General features: G+C 38.6%; 1 protein-coding gene across 1 annotated transcript in view; it reads left to right on the top strand.

The window, feature by feature from the left end:
* Positions 1-19,692, top strand: part of MDFIC2 (MyoD family inhibitor domain containing 2) — a 102,771-nt gene extending 83,079 nt beyond the window's left edge. Inside the window, exons 4-5 of the mRNA XM_058567816.1 lie at positions 10,658-10,909; positions 19,433-19,692. Coding sequence (XP_058423799.1) covers positions 10,658-10,909; positions 19,433-19,692 — 512 coding nt within the window. The remainder of the gene's footprint in view (positions 1-10,657; positions 10,910-19,432) is intronic.
* Positions 19,693-19,942: the final 250 nt, after the last annotated feature.

The following is a 19,942-nucleotide window of genomic DNA, read 5'->3' as shown; positions in this document are numbered from 1 at the left end:
CAAAAACGCTGGAGATTTTTTTTTCTATTTATTGTTATAGCTCAAATCCTTGTGTCTCTGGTAGGCTTTAAGTGACATAAATATGCATTTCCATCTGCACATCCTTGTCAGGAATAGTTCTGCTGGGAGGTGTTACGCCACCCAAGTACTTCCAGAATAGAGTCTGTTAATCCTGTTACCACTATAGAAACTCAGAGGAAAAGTCTACTCAGGCCACTACTGCAGCTGCTGTGGCTGTAAATGTTCCAGCAACCACACCCTGGGTACCAATGGAAGCATAAGAAAATTGAATTTCCTTCAGGTGGAGAGAGATGTAGTGAGTTGACCTCAGTCTATTACTTAGACCAGTGGTCTCCAAAGTTTTTATTGTAAATCTTTATTAGTAAAAAAGGGGCAAAACGGCAAGCCCACCTTATGTATATACATACACACACGCATACACACACAATGGATACATATGCTGCTATATTAACTGCTATATACATTATATAATATGCAAAAATAGCTATAATATCAGGATTTCAAAAAATAATAAACATAAATAGATGCTCTAACCCCATTGGATAGACTTGTACCCTCCCTAGGTATATATATGCCACTTGGAGACCATTGGGCTAAACTTCCACCAGGTGGGCCGCCAGGAAAATAGATCTTAAGCCCCCAGTTAGGCCTTTGATAGATTCCATGATACATTGGGCACACAATGGGCAAAAGGAGCTGTGAATAAGCATGTGATTTTCTTCTCCACTCACTCCCTCCTCTTACCTCTTGCCTCTTCCTTCTAGTGTGGTTTGACTTCTCGTCTCTCCAGGGCCTCTGTATAGATTTATCCCTATCTTACATTTATATCCATGTTTCACAGATGGATACTAACCCATCAAGGCCTAGAAGCCCACAGGGGGCCTCCAAAGTCTGTCAACCGATATGTCGCCTCAGAGCCCACACAACACATAGACAAGAACCAGCCAAATAAACAAATCCAATCGTCAATCATCCAATAAATATTTTTCAACAAGAATTTATTGATCTATAAACACAGAATGAGTGCCTTTAACTGCCTAATTCTGTATAATGCAGGAGAACTCAGAATTACCCAGGAATCTAGTTGTGGAACAAAAATTCCCCAGGAAGGCAGTGAATACGGAAAAAAATCTTCTACCTCTCATGATGGTGAAAGACTATCTTTTCAGATGTAGAAAACTGGAAACTTGAATCAAAGTTCTTTTTGAATTGATAAAAATAAATTGATAAAAATAAATAAATTATTTGGAAATAAATTCCAAAACCTAGAATTGGCCAGAAAACAGCCGAAAAACTTCTCCCAATCACTGCTGGTATGAGTATAAATTGACATGATTTTTCTGGAAGACAATTAGTAAATTATAGTAAAAGCTTTAGAAATCTGGCCATTAATTCAATAAGTCCTTCCCTATCAATTCAACCTACATAAACAAACACATATATGAAAATATTCATCAAAATAATGTTTAAGAATATTTATAATAGCAAAAATTGGAAACAATCTACATTTTCATTGAATAGGAGAATTGTTAAATGATTTATGATACACCATGCAAGAAATGCTATGCGTTCTTTGATTCCTTACTTATTAAGTACATACTATGTCCCAGGTTCTCTTCTAGGATGTAGCAATTAATTAATAGAGACAGAGGCTGGCCCCGTGGCTTAGCAGTTAAGTGCGCACGCCCCGCTACTGGCGGCCGGGGTTCGGATCCCGGGCGCGCACTGACGCACCGCTTCTCCGGCCATGCTGTGGCGGCGTCCCACATACAGCAGCTAAAAGGATGTGCAACTATGACATATACTATCTACTGGGGCTTTGGGGAGAAAAAGGGAAAAAAAGGAGGAGGATTGGCAATAGATGTTAGCTCAGGGCCGGTCTTCCTCAACAAAAAGAGGAAGATTGGCATGGATGTTAGCTCAGGGCTGATCTTCCTCACAAAAAATAAAAATAAAAAATTGATACAGACGAAGCTTTCATAAAGGTGATATTTTAGCCAAAGGTAAAAGAGACATGTACTCCATAAGCAAGTAAATAAATATATAAAACATTTTCAGAATACTGAAAAGCGCTATGAAGACAATGAAACACTGAGGTAGTAGAAGTGGCTGGTGGTGAAGGCTTGGGACCACTTTATATAAGGATTTCTCAACCACGGCACTACTGGCATTTGAAAGCATATTCTTTATGGGGGTTTTTTGGGGCGGGGGAGGGTGCCTGTACATTGTAGGATGTTTAGCAGCATCCTTGGCCTCTACTCACTAAATGTACCCACCTCAGTCATGACAATAAAAAATGTCTCCAGCCAAATGTCCCCTGGGGGGCAAAATCTGCCCTGAATGAAAACTACTGCTTTAGATTTCGCTCAAGGGAAAGCCTCTGTGAGGAGGTGACATTTGAGCTGAGACCTGAGTATATTTTTTAATAATCTTTAGGATGTAGGGAAACACTCATGATATAATGGTAACACATAATACATTCAGTAAAAACCCAACATTGTTTTTCTTTTTAAGTCTCTATCTAGACAGACATTATAGCCCAATGGGTAGGAGAATGGACCTGGAGCTAGGCTGCTTTAGTTAAAATCCCAGCTCCATCATTTATAATTGTTGGACCTCAGGTAAGTTACTTTACATCCCTGTGCTCTGGTGTCCTCATCCAAAAAATGGGGATGACACTAGTAGTACCTATCACATAGGGTTGCTGGGTATTAAATGAGTTAATATATGCAAAGGTCCTAGAAGAGTGAGTGACACATCTTGGAAGCACTATATATATGATATATAGAGAGAGAATTTTTCGACTTGCACCAGGATCAACTGGCATAGCGAAAGTGGGGGAGGAAGACCAATGGAAGATGTGCTCAGAAAACCTGTCCCAGGCAAAATGAGTCGATTGTCAACTGAAAGCTGAGACACCCCACATTCAATCTGTCAGTCAGTTCATTAGTCATCTGAAATTTATTTAGCACTTGCTTTCTGCCAGACTCTGTGCTAGGTGCTAGGAAATCGAAGATGAATGGAGCACGCATTTCCTCAAGGAGCTCACAATAGAACAGGGAAGAGAGATACATCCACAATTAACCACAGTACAATAAACTGAAGTAGGAGCTATAATGAGGATATCAACTCAGGCTTCTGGGGGCTCCCAAAGGGAAAAATTAATTTCAACTGAAGTAGAGGGCATTATAGGAAGCTTCACATAGGAGGTGACACTTGCACTGGGCTTTGAGGGGTAAGTCTGGAAAATGGAATCATTAGTAAGAGTTTTGGTTTTGAGCATACACATACAGCGCCTCCTAATCAGATATCATCAAGATCGATTAATCTGGAGAGAACAATGTGAGAAGTGACAAGGGAGTTTCACTCCAGAAAAGTATCTTGATCTCTTAACAGAGTACCTGGTTTCATAAAGCAATTTGTGAATGTAAAGTTGAACTGGCACGGGAATGAGATCTAAGTTCAAGTACTAGGTCTGTCCCTTACCAGCTGGACAATCTTGGACAAACCACTAAACTCTCTAACCCTGCATCCACTTCCTCATTCATATAATAGTGATGATAATAATACTTTGCAAAACTCTTGTGAGCCTCAAATGAGACATGCAAGTAAGAGAATTTAAGTGACATTCAAATAGTTGGGTTGAATAAATTGTGATGGTTTTAACATAATAGAGAATATTTTGAATAATTATAGTTTAATTTTTAACATTTACATTTAAACACTGACAGTAAAAAAAATTCAACTGTATATGTAATACCAATTATGCATGAGTTTATAGCCTGATTGACTTCATTTATTTTTTCAGAGCCCTACACCTATCACCAATCCAACTGCATGAAGCTATAAGAACTGCTAGCCAATTTTTTTTCTGAGATAACATAATCTTTATTTCTTGAGACATTTTATACAAACATTAAACTGAAGATAACTGCATAAAAATGAAATGGAGACTCATAATTGCAAACTGTTTTCATGTCTGAAGAAGATTCAACCACCTCCTATGAGTGAATTGCTCCTTGTTACAGCTTAGTATCTAGCTATAAAAGTATATCACTTAGCCTACATCTGTCTACACTGCAAAATATAGTCATAAGCAGAAAACTGAGGTAATTATCTAGAAGAGTTAGGCCAAAAAACCCACTTCGGCCCCAAAAGACCGAAATTGCTTTGCTAGTGTCAAGGACGCTTGGGGAGGGGGCTGTGTTCACCCTTCTTTTAGTTCTTTCTTATTGTTTAATCCTTTTCACCTTGAACATTCACTGCTATTATTTCTGGAGAAATAATATTTTTTTGCTTTTTCTCTGTTTTTTAAAAAAAGATTTACTAAGGCTGATTGAAAAGGCTTAACATGTCCTCTTGTCAGGGCCCTTGATAAACATTCCATCTAATGTTTTTTTGAAGCAGAGTTTTAGTTGAAGGGCTGCAGAAGACAAATTAAAGCAATGATATATAAACCTGCTGCTTTAACGTGAAAGTCTTTAAATGACATCTTCCAACCAGAGCTGGCATTTGAAATTCAAAGAAAAAAAGGTCTAATAATCTCCTTTATTCCTCACCCCCCCAAAAAATGGATTTAATGAACCCAAGATTTTGTTTTGTCCAGTCTAACAGAATATAGAAATGGAACACTCCATGAATTACTTATTTCCATTCATTTCAAAAAGGTGAGGATATTTTGGGAAGCCTTCATCCTTCAGCTCGAGAAAATTATCCCATTCAGCTTCCAAAAAAGAAAATGTTTTCTTTTTTTTAAAAAACACAGCTTCTTTGAGTATCAATTATCTTTCACTATGCTTTTGTCAGATCAGAGGAATTCTTACCATCTTAATTTTATTCTGTTTTAGCCATAGTATCAGTTCTCAAATTTTACTCAACATAAGAATAATAGTGCTCCACACATCTAAAAAATGTGACTCTAGCTCTGTCTAATAATTTTCACCAGGTTTGATTATGTTGAATGCTTTCCCATATTTTGTGTATTGTGTTATTACCTACCAACTTGTGGAGAATACAGTCCATATGTTCTAACAATAACAACAAAAAAGTCATTTCTGACATTAGTGTAAACTTTACAAACTTTACATATGAAGGAAAAAACTTTTTTTCCCCTCTACAGTGTCACTTCAATTAACTACTTTCACTAACCATGATTATTTGTTAGTGGTTTCGTAGCTTATACCTTGCAGTGTCACCTGTCTGCTTTGATGTGATGTCAAACATATATAATTACAGTATTAGATTCTAAGCTAGAGTATAGTTTAAATCCAAGGGAAAATGTAATTCACCATTATAGCTTTAAAAATGTTCCATATGTGGGGCTGGCCCAGTGGCGCAAAAGGTTAAGTGCACATGCTTCGCTGCAGCGGCTCAAGGTTCACCGGTTCGGATCCTGGGCACGCACCAAGGTACCGCTTGTCAAGCCATGCTATGGCGGCGTCCCATATAAAGTGGAGGAAGATGGGCATGGATGTTAGCCCAGGGCCAATCTTCCTCAGTAAAAAAAGGAGGATTGGCAGATGTTAGTTCAGGGCCGATCTTCCTCACACACACACACAAAAAATCGTCCATGCATTTGAAATATACACTCACTTTAAACATTTTGGTCTAGAAGTAAAATTAAATCATTCTGCCTTAAAAGTTTATCTAATAATTCTCATATACACTTCTGGAGTTTACTGCTCACAAGAAAAACTTAACAACAAGCCATCATTTTCAAAAGGCAATTTGGCAATAGAATAGATAGGTTAACTGAGAACAAGAGAATGGGAAAATACTCAGGTAATAATGAACTATTAACATTTTGTATTGTGCATGATGTGTGTGTGTGTTTTAATGGGTAATATGATCAGAAGAATAGTGCTCAAAACATCATTTTGATTATAGTGTATAAGATGTCTTGGGGAGGGTCGTCACTATGGTTGAGACCAGTTGCTACTGAAATAGCCCAGATTTGAGGACACAGAGGATTAAACCTGAGTGATAGTGATAGGAAAGAAAAATCAGACATGGACTTGTGAGATACTTAGAAGGAAGAGTAAATAAGAACTGGTAAATGATTGGATGGAGGGATGGGGCAAGTCAAAGACTATTTTTAAGCTTAGGGAAGTGGAAAAATAACAATACAATAAAAATAAACTGAATTATGAATTCCCCAGGGTTATCCAGAGTTACCCAGTCTTGGGAGAAGAATGAGGGAATAAGTAGAAAGAGACATAATAATTACAAGGATTTGGCTGGTAACTCAAATAAAATATCCAATAGTCAGTTACAAGATTGTGACTGCAATTTGTGATGACCATGGGCCTCTTGCGGACCAAGACTATTTGTCATTCTTCTTTGAATTCCCCAGCACCTAGCACAGGGCTGGGCACATAGATTATGCTCATTAAGTCTGTCTGGCTGGCTGACTGACTGCATAGAGATTTAAGGGCCAACTTCACAAAGAAAATAATTAAGTTGTGAGTGTGGACAAATAGAACCTTCAAGGGTAGGGTACAAAAAAGGAACTAAGAGGACAAAGTCTTGAGAAATAAATATATTGAAGGAACTGGAGGAAAAAAAGAAACCAATAATAGAGACAGGGAAGGTCAGGCAGAGAATTAAACCAAGAGAGAGAAACGGAACGGGAAGGGATGGAAAGGAATAAACAAGAATAGAATCAGAGGAGCCAGGAAAGAAGAGATGCTACTTATTCACAATTTGAATGCATTTATATATATAGAATTAAATAGAGAATACATGGATGCAAAAATTACAAAGTCACATTTAGTGAGCAAAAATGAAAATCATTAAAATGTTTCCTTAATAACGTAAAGTAAATAAATTAATAGCTCCTGTCACATTGATTCATCTATTGCATGTGGGTACTCAATAAATGTTAATTGAATTAAATTAATAACATTTGCTCAATGGTAATAAAAAATTAATTAACTGTCTGTCTTTTCTGTTACTTACGTTTATGCCCATTGGTTTCACAATTACTTCTAGCCCAAACATGAATTTTCTATTTCACTGACTTTCAAGATACACTTTAATTTTTTTCTTAAGAAATATACTTGAGCTTCTAATTTTTGTCCTAATTTTGGTGGGTTATTTTCTGTTGAAAAAAATTATTTTCTCTAAGTTAATGTCAAGAACTATGTATAACATCCCAAATATAGTTTCACGAGTTCCCTATTTAATTCCAAAATAGTTTTCTCTGCAGAAGATGTGATTCCACTTTTCATGTGTTTCTCCTTTTAGCTTATGCTACTTTATAATACTTTGGGTATGATGTCAAATAACACCACAAAAGAAGGAATCTGGGGAGATTATTGTTAGCATTCCATCTATAAAAGATGGAAGATGTCAGCAACATTCACCCAAAAATTGTGACTCACTTCAGATGTCAGAATTCTGGGTTGAACAGACTGGGTTCTGAAATGTGTGTATGTCAGATGATTTTCTAATGAGCAACAGATAGTTCCCACTGGGGAATGAAAAAAATAAAAATATAAACAGGGATATAGAATTAAAATAACTTTATGAATGGCAGTTTAACTTCTCCATAAAATCCTCTCAGTACAAGCTAGTGTCTCCAAATGGTTGCTTAATGTAGCATACCACTTACATTCAAAATGCTATACTTATAATTGTTGCAAAATTAAAAAGAGAATCATATACCACTTGGCTGTATACTATATTCTCTGCATGTTCTTACATTCCAGTAACCTCTATCCAACTTTTTTTTTTGCTACTGAATTACTGTGTGCAAAAGCAATTTAAATTACATGCAGCCTGACTACGTGTGATAATTTGAACTGATTGTTAATTAATTCTGTAAGTAAATAGCCGCTGCAATCTCTACTCATCAAGGTTTCGTTATCTATCAGCTCTTTCTGAGCTGCTCTTTAATATACAGTATAAAGCAGCTGTGAATGAACAGCCTTTCCCCGAGGGTGCAAGAAGGTAGTCTTGGTTTGCAAAGACTGCTCAGGGAAAGATGCATCTGTAAAACTAAGCTATTTGCAAGGCTCGATTTTGGTAGGTGACATATCATTGGATTTAGGGTGAAGCGTGTTTTGCTGATGAGCAGTCTCAGCAGCTAGGAAGCAGAGATAAACCTAAGAACAAATCAAAGAAAATGTTGTGTAATATAAAGAGACCAGGATAAGAGCAAAGCTTTTGGAATCCACCAGGCCTGGGTTCAAATGTCAGTTCTAGCATTTACTAATGAGGAAGTCTTGGGCAAATTATCTAGGTAAACTATCTAAGCCTTGGTACCATCATTTATCTGTTAACTGGAGATATCAATTTATACATTTCCCATCTGTTCAAGGAGGCTGACAATATCTACCTCCTAGAGTCTTTGTAATACTTAAGTTAAATAAGGTATGTAAGTGGCAACATGGAACTTGACATTAAATGCATGCAACTACATATGTGTATGTGTGTATGTGTATAAAGCAGTGGTTTGGTTTTCACTCTGGGTGATTTTACCCCATAGCGGAAATTTGGCAATATCTACAGACATTTTTGTTTGTCATCACCCAGAGTGATGGGTGCTACTGGTATCTAGTAGGTAGAGGACAGGGATGCTGTTAAAGACCCTACAATCTCCCCATGACAAAGAATTATCTAGCCCAAAATATCAATATTACTCTAAGTGTCCTAAGGCATTGAACGGCTGTATGCGATATTAGCTGGTTACTGGACACTTTGATACCCAAGTAAGAAAAATAAACTAATTATTGTTTTTATCATCATCATCATCATCATCATATCATTAATTTGGTAAATCTTTCTTGGGTTACAGGAAGCCTAGAGTTTCCCAATCTGCTGAGCTAATTCTATCTATTCAATATTATATTAATTGACATCAACAATAGATATTTTCCTGAACTCCTATTTCTGCCAATCCTTTTCAGGGTGAGTCAAATCACAACTAAGAGACAGAAGGCCAGCAGCACAAGTGGTAGGGAATAAAAATTAAACATTGTTGGAAGCCAAAGCTGTAGGCTCTGAAGAAAACAAAAATGGCCTAAGGCAACTGTGTGTGCCATACTGTTAGCTCCTGTGCCAGTCAGGAGCCTTCAGAGAGCAATTATTTCATGATTGGTTTCTGAAAATCACTGATGCACAGGTCAGGGGCTGTTCTCTCTCCTTCCTCCACTTTCAAAAGTAGAAGGCCCCTGTGGCAGTGGTGCCCAAATTTGTCTGCATGTTTGTATCACCTGGGGAGCTTCAAAAATCCCCTGGAATTGTGATCTACTCTGTTGGAGAGGGCTCCATGAGCTGTAAAAATAATTCCAAATTTTTAAAAAACTTACCAGGTGATTCTACTCTGCAGACAAGTCTGGAAACCACTGCCCTAAGAGGTGGGACCAAGTAGAGATTTCTATCTGCCCCAAACTAAGAAAAAACTTTCGAAATGACAATGAAAATGGACTTGGCAAGAATATATTTCTTGCACTGAGCTGTGTAAGCATGGTAAAATCAAACCAGGTTGCCAATGTTATTATTTATTTCAGGCACTCAATGAACACAATTGAATTAACCAGGCATTGCGCTAGCAATGAGAATGTAAATCTCCAGAATGCATCTTTACCATCTCCCAATAGTGCCCTCAAATCACCAGGACTGTTACTTGTTTAGGTCTTAAGATGTCCCTGGGAATCGGCCTGGCTGCATGTTTGAGAATACCTTCTATGAACACTTTTCTTGATCTTAGGACTCTTTAATGAATGTGGATAAGTTACAATCTAATTGCACCACTACCAAGTCTGGTTCTCTCTCTAACACGTTTTCATGGCATGCTTCTCTTTTACACACTCCTCAATATTGTAACTTAAGTGGTTATTTCTCTGCTAACTTATTTCATGCTTGTGAAAGCCAGGGCCCATGCCTGTCTTAGTCATCACTGTATCCCCATTGCTGGGCCCAGTGCTTGTTATATAACAGACCCTCAATTACCATGTGGGAATGAATGAATACATACGGGAGTTCTAAAATACATGAAACACCTAGGCCTTCTCAGCCATCTCTATACCTCTCCAAACCAGAATCTCAGACAAGGAGTTTGTTAGAGGTTCCCTGAACATCTCTAACAATTGTGCCAGGTGGGTATATGGAAATAAGGGGCATGTTCCCAAGAAGCATACTCCCAAAGCTTTAGACTATCACCTGAGTAGAGACCTAACCAATATCCTCTTTTCTTATGCAAGGGAGGAAACTGAGGTTTGTAGAAACAAAGAAATAAAACGACTTGATAGAGATCACACATGTTACTGAGCAGTACTTCCCAGCATTTCAGACTTTTTTATTGCTTCTCAGATCCATAATACCCTATGACAGAAAGCTGACAACATACTTCGAGAGTTTGTTGATCCAAGTGATAAATTCCTTGATTCGCTCCATCCATCACCAAGAAAACCCACAGTAGAAATAAGGGTTACATATTACTGTGATAGGTAAAACTCATGTGTAAAATTTTGCAATTATTGCCCTCTTTTATTCTTATATTTTCATTCAAAATTATCCTACTCAATAATGCTTCATTCTTTTAAATAAGACTTCACTCTTATAAACGTCTAGAATGTGAAATTTTCTGCAAATGTCCATTCTTAGATCACTAGGTCATGTCAACTACAGTGAGTCTGTGTATGTGTTTTCTTTTTTCATCTAGATACGCAACTCACAAATGAAAAGCATGCAGACGAGAAACCCATTAATGCTATTGTTATAAATTCAGTATCCGAATTCAATATCACAGATGGACCAGCCAAAGAAACCCCCAGTGAGAAAAAACTGTCAGAATCCAGCACATCACTGTCCTCCCTTGAAGAATGCCAAACGAAATTTTCCTACCTCCAAACAGATACTTCAGTTCATCAGAGAGACACTGATGGTATGTTTCTCAGAATCAACCCATCTCTAAATAAAGCTCCTCAACCCCTAGCCCCTGTAAAATCATCACACATGCTGTTGGGGAAAAAAAAAGTCTTTATGAATATTAAACAGGAAGACTTCGATTTGAAAACCCTGGTGAATGACACATGTCAAGGTCATTTTGCAATTATGAGGCGCTTGGCAGATTGTTTGCTCTCAAAGCTGGGAATCGGAGGCAAACTGTTTTTAAAAGCTGGGGTGAGGTGGAATCATTCTTGCTGTGGGGCTGTGAAGTGGATAGGGAAAAATGGCAAACTCCTTTCTCTTCTCAGATCTGGGACTACTCAGCCCATGACTCGAGGATGAGAGGAAGTAAAATCAGAGTGGAATGGTATTGAAATGCTGGAAATGTGTATATATAGACTGTATAAAATATCAAGATGCTTACATCAGCAACCTGTGTAAAAGTGTTGGTTTCTCTAGGTAATATCATTTCTTAGGCATTTTTATCAGTGCAAACCTACACCAAACCATCCCTGTATATGACATAAAAGGCATGTTCCATTTGCAAAGCCAGATTGATTTGGTGCTAAATGATGAGCACAGTCAAGTTCAAAGTCACGAACTCCACATCAAGACATGGAATTTTATTCAGGTTAACTTTGCAGCGACTTTTACAGGAGACATAAACCATTCAAGAATTTTGTAGTGTTCAATACCTACATCTGCATTTAAAGAAAGCTAGGAATTTCCCAAAGGAAAATATAATAGTGTATAGTTTCTGGTTTACATTTAAAGTCATATTTACTTTTTGAAAATAAGAAAAAAAGTTAAATAAACTTTGTATAACAGAACTTTGGAATCACATTAGTTTAACTCCTGGCTCCGAAATTTATTAACTGTGTAAAACTGGATACGTTTTTTACCATCTCTGAATCTCAGTTTCTCAGTTATATAATGGAGCTAGTAACACACCATAGGGTGTTTTGAAGATCAAGTGAAATAACATGTGTAAAGCATCTAGTACAAAACCTGTCACATAATAGATATTCAATTTTTGCTTTTATTATGACTACAGTTTTAGAAAGTAAAGGGAGGGAAGATTTCTAACATATGTTACATATGCGGTGTCTTGTGCAAATGTTGTCATGGAGGCTTTAATCAGAAGCTACAGACACAATTGCCTGAGGTTGTCAGGAGATAATATGAATAATAAAGCAAACTGGAAGTAAATAATAGGGATCGGTGAGGACTATGTCAAAGTGAAGAACACATGTCTCATCGAAAGCTCAATGCCTCTACTCAGCTCCAGTTGATAGCTGCAAAAAGGAAATATAGGCCCAGAGTTGCCAGATCTAGAGTATTATGTGAAGTCTCCAAATTTTTAAGTGCTGACATTAGTTCTATTTCTTTTATGAAGCCCCAGACACTCCCAACAACACACAGCTTTGGGCCAACTTTGGTCTGTAAACTGCCAGGTTATGACCTCAAATCCAAGATGATTCCCAAGTCTCTGGCCTTATTAAAGTTTGATGCTAATCAAGAAAACAGGCAATACAGGAGAGTTCTCTGCAAAAGCATTTTGATGCTAGAGCATCTTATCAGATGATTGGGGTATGAGGGATGCATGGATCTTACTTGTAATGGATCTTGGTTGTAATGATCCCAGAATTAGGAACTGCCACTGTTCGTATCCACACAGTAAAACCCAGTGCCCCTCCAGAACTACTCTGATTTGGTCTATCAGGGATTCTGGGAGAATGAGAAGGGCCGGTGCAGCTAGCTTGATACCCAAATCCTTGTATTCTCAGGGAAGGGCCAAAATGACTACTCCATAAAAATCACAACTGATATTCAGGAGCCTCATGCAGGAAAAGAATCAATTACTCTTTCTTCAAAAGAGCAAAGAAAATTCGTGAAGACAGTTGAGTTAGACTATTTTCTTGAGGTCTGGGCTGAGACCAGTACGACCCAGGAAATTCCAATTTTAAGCTGACAACACAAGTAGTAGCCCATCCTTCATTTCCTCCCCATTGTAAAAATACCCCCCACTGAGGTAAGAGTTTTTGGTACCTGGATAAAAGAGAGAGTAAAACACCCAGACTAAGGCTCACAAATATTGATAAAAAGCCCTCATTATCCTAAACAGCAAACATCAAGGAAATCAAGAGTTAAGTCAGACTCACTTCATTTTAGGGAAATTTTGATAGTAATTAATTTAAGGATGCAGAAATTGAGAGCTGGGGTCATTGTTCGTACTGAGATAAATACAGAAATATCTTTAAGGAACAGCAGGGGAAACAGAAGGGAAAAGAGAAGATTGCATTCACTTTCATGTAGTTTGTGGTTAATTTATTTTCAAATGTATAAATGAGTGCATAGGAATGGATGCTTAATTGCTAATATCTATTATTTATATACATTCCCCCACTTAAAACAGGATGGAAAAATCTCACCCATGCAGATTTTGTAAAATGTGTTACATCCATTAGCACAGTTCATGGTGTGTGCTCTGATGGAAATTTAAAAGAATCTTTACTGTACATCACACACTATGTGCTGCAACATTACTTTATTATGAAATTGTGGCTCATCCTGTGTGGTCCCTTTCCCGAAGAAAATGGATAAAGTCCAGAGCTCTCTCTGTGTCTCGCTTCTGTTTCTCTGTTCTGATTGCAAAAGCATCCTCATGGATAATAAAACCAGGGATACACACGATCTTAGAAAACAGGCTCCTTAAAAAGAATCCTGAGACTAGACCTAATTGATGTATAATTTTGAATTTGAGACGTCTCAACCAGGTGGAAGAGGAAAATCGTAAATACAAGATACCTCAAAAGAATAGTCTTAATTACACCATGGACTACTGAATAAAATGATTACATTTTCTACACTGTAAATTTCATACAATTAAATGCAATAGTGTCACCTTATAAAATGTTTCAATTTTATAATTATTTCAGTTCATTTGCTCAGAAAAAAACATAAGCACAAATTTACTAAGTATCACCCAAATCTAGTCATTCTAGTTCTAAAGAAATGACTAGAACGTTAGTTGTGCTTGTCTGAACTTAAATAGATTTTGACATATTTAAGTAGCTATTAAAATTGATAACATCAGGGATGATACCCCAGCTAGAGAAAGGCATTCAGTCACACTTTATTTATTCCCATTCTACATTACAGACCTTTTTTTTTTTTAAAAGAACAGAATGTTGGGGGAGTGGGAACCAATTTTTGTACTTTTTGACCAAAAACTTTCAGGAATCAGTCAGAGCCATTGTGTCATGAATCTTGTTATTATGCCAAATTCTGTGATAACACGTTAACCATTAACGTATTAGAATGCTGGGTTTGGGCCAGGTTCATTTTGCTTTTTGTTCTTTTCTTACTTTGTTTTGGGGTGAGAGGAGGGGAGATTGTGGTTTATGTGGGGTCACTTCTGGAAGAACCATATTCTTGCTACTTCAGACAATGATTCCCAAAGTAGCAGGAGGGACGTCTCTGGAGTTGAGGAATGCTACAGGAACTACAGTGGGCAGCTAAAGCTGCCTCTTGTCCTCCCTCCTCTGAATCCCAGGCATCATGGTGGCAAGATGGAAAGCTGGGAGGGCAAACTCAGGAATCACAGGACCGTGACCTCGAGGCTGAGCTCAGATACATTTGTGGAAACTCCTTGCATTGTTACCTTTGCCGCTATAATTAAACATGGTTCTTTCTAATGAGGCAGATTCTCTCGCTTAATTAGCTAATCCCCAGTTGTACATTTAGCACTTCTGGAGGCTGCATTAGTCCTTCAGTGTCATCAGGGTATCACTTAGCACATTAGAGCCTGATGTCCTAAAGGTACCCTAGGGGTGTAAAAAGGAAATGAAACAACCCTCAGAGAGTTTTTGTCAGGCTTCTTGCTCACAGCCAAATACCACTTGGGCTGTAAGGCCTGCAGGTCTTGAAGCCATCTTAAACCATCTTTAATCCAGTTTAAGAAAGTAAGAAGTGGGAACATGAGAAGGGCTCTCTGACAGCAGCAATTGGAACCTATGCCAGGATGCCAGGTGGTTCCATAAGGGAATTGAATATACAGAGAACTTGTCACAAAGGTTTTAGAAGATGTGAAAGCCAAGTAACGGAACAGTGAGGCCACCCAGAACTTAGCAACAATAAGAAGGCTCTGCCACCTCTTCCCTTTGTCCCTCTGGGTCACTAGCAGACCACTAGTACTGACATTAGCTCGTAGACCACTAGTAACTAACCATTACTAGACAGACCAATAGTAGGCAGCATTAGCAGCAGCCACAGAGAGAAGGGCATTCAGAAAGAGATAAAACCAAGGAGAAGATACAAATACTGCCTAAGACACCACTCAAAGCAGAGACAGGGAAGGAGATATACCCCAGGCTTTCCCTTCCTCCCACCCTCCCACTTCCTGTCGCTGCCTCTTTTTGGCTGGAGCCAGCTAGAAGCCACTTGATGGGACCTGGAAAATAGACATTAGCAGTCTTGGGAATGCAGAGCGGAGCAGGGTAAGAGCAGGGAATGGAGGGAGAGCAGGCACTAGTAAGCCTGCAGCATCCTGCACCATGTTCCACCATGAATGCAAGCAAGTGTGAGTGTTGGGAAGGGCAGGCCAGCTTCAGAGTTAAGAGCTCTGGAGGAGACAGTTTGGGTTCAAATGGCGGCCCCACCACTTCCTGTGTTTCTTAAACTCTCTGCATCACAGCTTCCTCCTCTATAAAACAAGGATAGTAATAGCACTCAGCTCAGGGGTATTTAAAGACCCATGTGAGATACATACAAAGGATGGAGGACTGCAAATCTGCTTTCCATGAAACAGTTGACACGTATAACAATGGGAAAGAGAGCATGGGCTTTGGATCCAGAAAGACCTAGATTTGCGTCCTTGCTCTAGCACCTTATAGTTGAAAGATTTGGGACAATCAGTGACAATCTCTGAGCCTTAATCCTTTCATCTAAAAAATGGGGATCACTTTACTTATCTCTTATTCTTCATTGATTCATTCATTCAACAAAATATATGGGTTTTTTGTGACTTGGGTTCTAGTAGAGGAGAAACTAATGAACAAACTAATTAATTTAATATCATCCTGTGGTCAGTGCCATAAAGAAAAAATAAAGCAGAGTGCTATGAGAGTTTCAGCAAGGATGTGATTTAGAGGAAAGTATTTTAAGCTAAAGACCCAAAGGTTGAGTAGGAGTTAGTCAAGTTGTGAGGGGAGAGTAAGAACACAGGCCAAAGATAGAGCATGTACAAAGGCCCTGAGCTAGGTGCATCCCAGGAACTGAAATTTAGCCAGTGTGGCTGGAGTGCGGCAAGTGAGGAGGAGACTAGGACTAGAAGTCAGCGACATAGGCAGGAACCCAATCATACAGGGTCTTGCAGGCTATGGCAAGGATTTGGAACTTTAAGGGGAGAGTGAGTTGTTCTAATTTATGATTAAAAATATCACAGGTGCTGAAGAATTTGAGACGGGCTCATGTGGAAGCAGCATCTTGGATAGGAGGCTATTGCTGTTGATCTAATGATGGCTGATGGTGCCTAGAACTAAGGTAGTGGCACTGGAGGGGGATGGAGGCTTATGAATTTCAAATACGAATTTGAAAAAGAATCAGCAGAACTCAGCCAAGAATTGGATGAGAGGGTATGATGAGGAATTGAAAATGACAAGGAGTTCCAGCATTCTGCGGAATTCATCTGAGTGCTCAGGAGCTGCTCACAAGGGAAAACCAGAGGAGGGGCAGGTTTGCGGAATGGGGGAAAGAGGGAGATTCGTAAGGCAATTGGGCCTTGGTGAGTGTGAGATGCTGGAAGACACTGCAGAAGAGATGTGAAACAGGCAGTTAGATGCATGGCATTCTCTTTGGTATGGGCTGAGAGAAGGGGTGCTGATCATGGGCTATGACTTTAAATATCATGTTTATTAAACACTAAAGCCCCAAGAAATAGTGCAGGCAAAGGAAAATATACCCATTCAGGAGAATGAGAAGTCTAATGCTCCTTTCAAACGGTTGCAAATTTTCCCCTGAACTGCTTATGTTACTTTGTGCAAACAAAAACCAGCCATATGCAAAACAGTTTTGCCCACTCGTGTAGAATTATTTAACATGTCTTTTAGGAAAAACATGGGACACGCTTGAAAGTTTGGAAAAATCTGTTTTCAATTCATTAACGTGGCCGTGTTTTTTTGGGCAAGAGGCTCTACCTTTTATAACCAAATAAAAAGGACTGACTTATAAACAGAAAAAAATGGGCTCTATTCTCAAGTGCAAAATAGAGGTGGAAGGAAACAAATGCCAATTTGGCCAAAGGATTCGGCCAAATCATTTTTTTGTAAATAAAATCTACGGTACACATCAGAAGGAGAGCCTTCCAGAGTCTGCCAACCCGAAGAGACATTGGCAAGAGGAATTGAACCAAAAAGTTATATGCCCTCAGGAAATTATAAGGCCATTTTACAAACAGGTTCCTTACACCCTGAAACACCAGCTTCTATCCTCACAAGTCACCCTGCACCCAACTCGACTCAACTCCAAACCAAACTTTCAACCTTGCATCTGCAAAGGACAGAATCTAGTAGGATCATTTTTCTATGGTCATAGCCTGTATAAGTCTCTTGAGCCTCCAGCCTGAGGGATCAGGGAGCATTTGCTTGGAATATTTTCTACTGAGACGCTCTTCTTTGCCAGGGGCTGCTATAGTAGCAGTCGTGGCATTGGTAAAACTTGATGAGGTTTTATGCCCCAGATCTTTGACCACCAACATGCTCTCTTCAGAAATGCATACGCAAAATAGAGTCTATATACTGTACTAACTCACTTCTGAATTTTTGTGGGTGTTTTGTGGTGACTTATGAGATATGGGTGAGTTGGCCACATGCTAGAAGCTGGCTCCAAGTGAATAAAAATACACCCCGTCTGGCAAAGAGATGAGTACATACATCATAGAGGTATTATGGAATATGCTGCCTAAACTATAAATACTGAGTAATGACCACAGCACCTGCAACAATATATGGCAATTAAAGTCGTCATAAAAGTCGTGGTGTGGTTCTTTACCATCAGCTTACTGGGAAGAAGGGAAAGGAGGGTGAAAGGCAGGGAGGGAGGGAGAGAGGAACCGAGGGAGGAAAGAAGATTCCCGTTCACCTAGATTCAGGACTCACTTTAGACCTTTGTACAGTGTTTTTAAAAGAAATTGAAATGGCTTTCTTTAAAATATTAGTTCCCTTATGGAGCAAGTTTTCATGTTCTCCCTTCTCTTAAAGATTAACAAGTATATGAACAATAAAAGAAAAAAGTTTTCTGGAAAATACCATTCGGAGTAAATGAATTGGGCCCTAAGAACACTTGGTTGAGAGAGCAACATCTCTCCTGTGGGCTTGTACAGTCTCAGTGGGCCCAAGTTTGAAAACCAAAAGTTATTAACATTCTTATTGGGAAAAAAAATAAATCCTTATGAAAGTCTAACTTTAATCAAGTGATAAGCCTAACAGAAGGAAGAAATTTTTCTCCAATTCGTGCTAGAATGTTCAACCATCAACAATCTTGAGGATACTGGTTTTAATTAATTAGATGATATATCACGGGAACATTTACCTACCCTTTTACGAAACCCTCACGTGTTTCGGAGACTTTTTTTAACTTAAGAATAAAAAAAAGAAAAGTTATAATTTTAACAAGAGAACTGCTACATCTTCTAACTAATTCCCTTTATGGAAACAAAAAATATAATAATTTATAACCCATCACAGCTGTTTGGCTTGAATTACCAATTACCTTCAATGCCTTAGAGATACTTTTCAGATTTTTACAACTGTGTATAGTAAATTTTTAAACCAATTTTCTTAAAGAGGATTGATAAGATTTATCCCCTTTTAGGCATATGATGATGTATTTCATTTAACTTGAATATAAAATCAAGGCTTTACATAACTGGAGAAAAAAAGAGACAGGGATTAAAAATAAAATATAATTTAAAAAACTATGATTTATTTAAAAAATCGTTTATATTAGGTTTTGAAATACGTTTTTCACTCGCATTTGAATATGCGGCAGGTTTATGAGAATCCACATCAAACAAACAAGAAAACCTTGTGACAAGTAGCTGGAAATTTGTACAGTCTCTCCTTGTCCCCAACTCTGATTGCTCCTGAAGGCTCCCTGCACCTGGGGGAGGACTTGCTATTTTTCAGACAGTTGCAAGGTTTCCAGATAGGTGGCTAGTTGTGTGGCTTCCCTGCCAGCAAAGTAAATAAAGTTTAGAAAAGTGACAGCACTTTAAATAACCAGATTACATGGAATCAAGAGGAAATGCTCAGGAAGTTAATAAAGCAATTACTTAAGTAGAGTGAGTACTGGCATGGGGGAGGGGAGCTTGAGAGGGTAGCCGTGTACATTACCCCTAACATGGATAAATAATTGAGAGTTGGCTGTAAAGTTATCAAGCATACCACCACACACGCCTGCCCTTTGTAGACGCCCCCATATGTGCCATGATTAATTTTCTTTCTTCTTCTTTAAACAGAGGAGTGTGCCTCCCTTATCCTCACCTGTCTGTTTTGCCAGTTTTGGGACTGTCTCCTGATGCTCCCCGATATGTGCGAAACGGTGTGTACCAATCTGTGCTGCCCCTCTCACAGGTATCACCACACCTCGGATGAAAGCCACGCTCGGAACGATTGTAACTGTAACTGTGACGTGGACTGCAGCCTTTTTGAACCTTGCTACGAGACCAGCGAGTGTCTGGAGTTGGCCATGGAGATTTCAGAAATCTGTTACCGCTAGTGCCATGAAATAACCACGTTCTGACAGACCCTTTGGCCAAGCAGGGAAATTCCATTACAATGAGACTGTGATTTCCATGTGCTGATACGTAAGGACTGCACACATTTCTTGGATGCTCTCGACCATTTTATTCTGCACCTGTCTGGGAAAGCTAGTATTGTCAACTCAACGGTCTCATTCCAAATTTCACAACCGCATGGCTCACTGAAAAATAAGATCTTGATCACATGTGATGAACAAGTCTTAAATA

This window comes from Diceros bicornis, chromosome 2, assembly GCF_020826845.1.
Source record: "Diceros bicornis minor isolate mBicDic1 chromosome 2, mDicBic1.mat.cur, whole genome shotgun sequence".
NCBI classification, from domain to species: Eukaryota; Metazoa; Chordata; class Mammalia; order Perissodactyla; family Rhinocerotidae; genus Diceros; species Diceros bicornis.
This window is presented reverse-complemented; position numbering and strand designations above follow the sequence as displayed.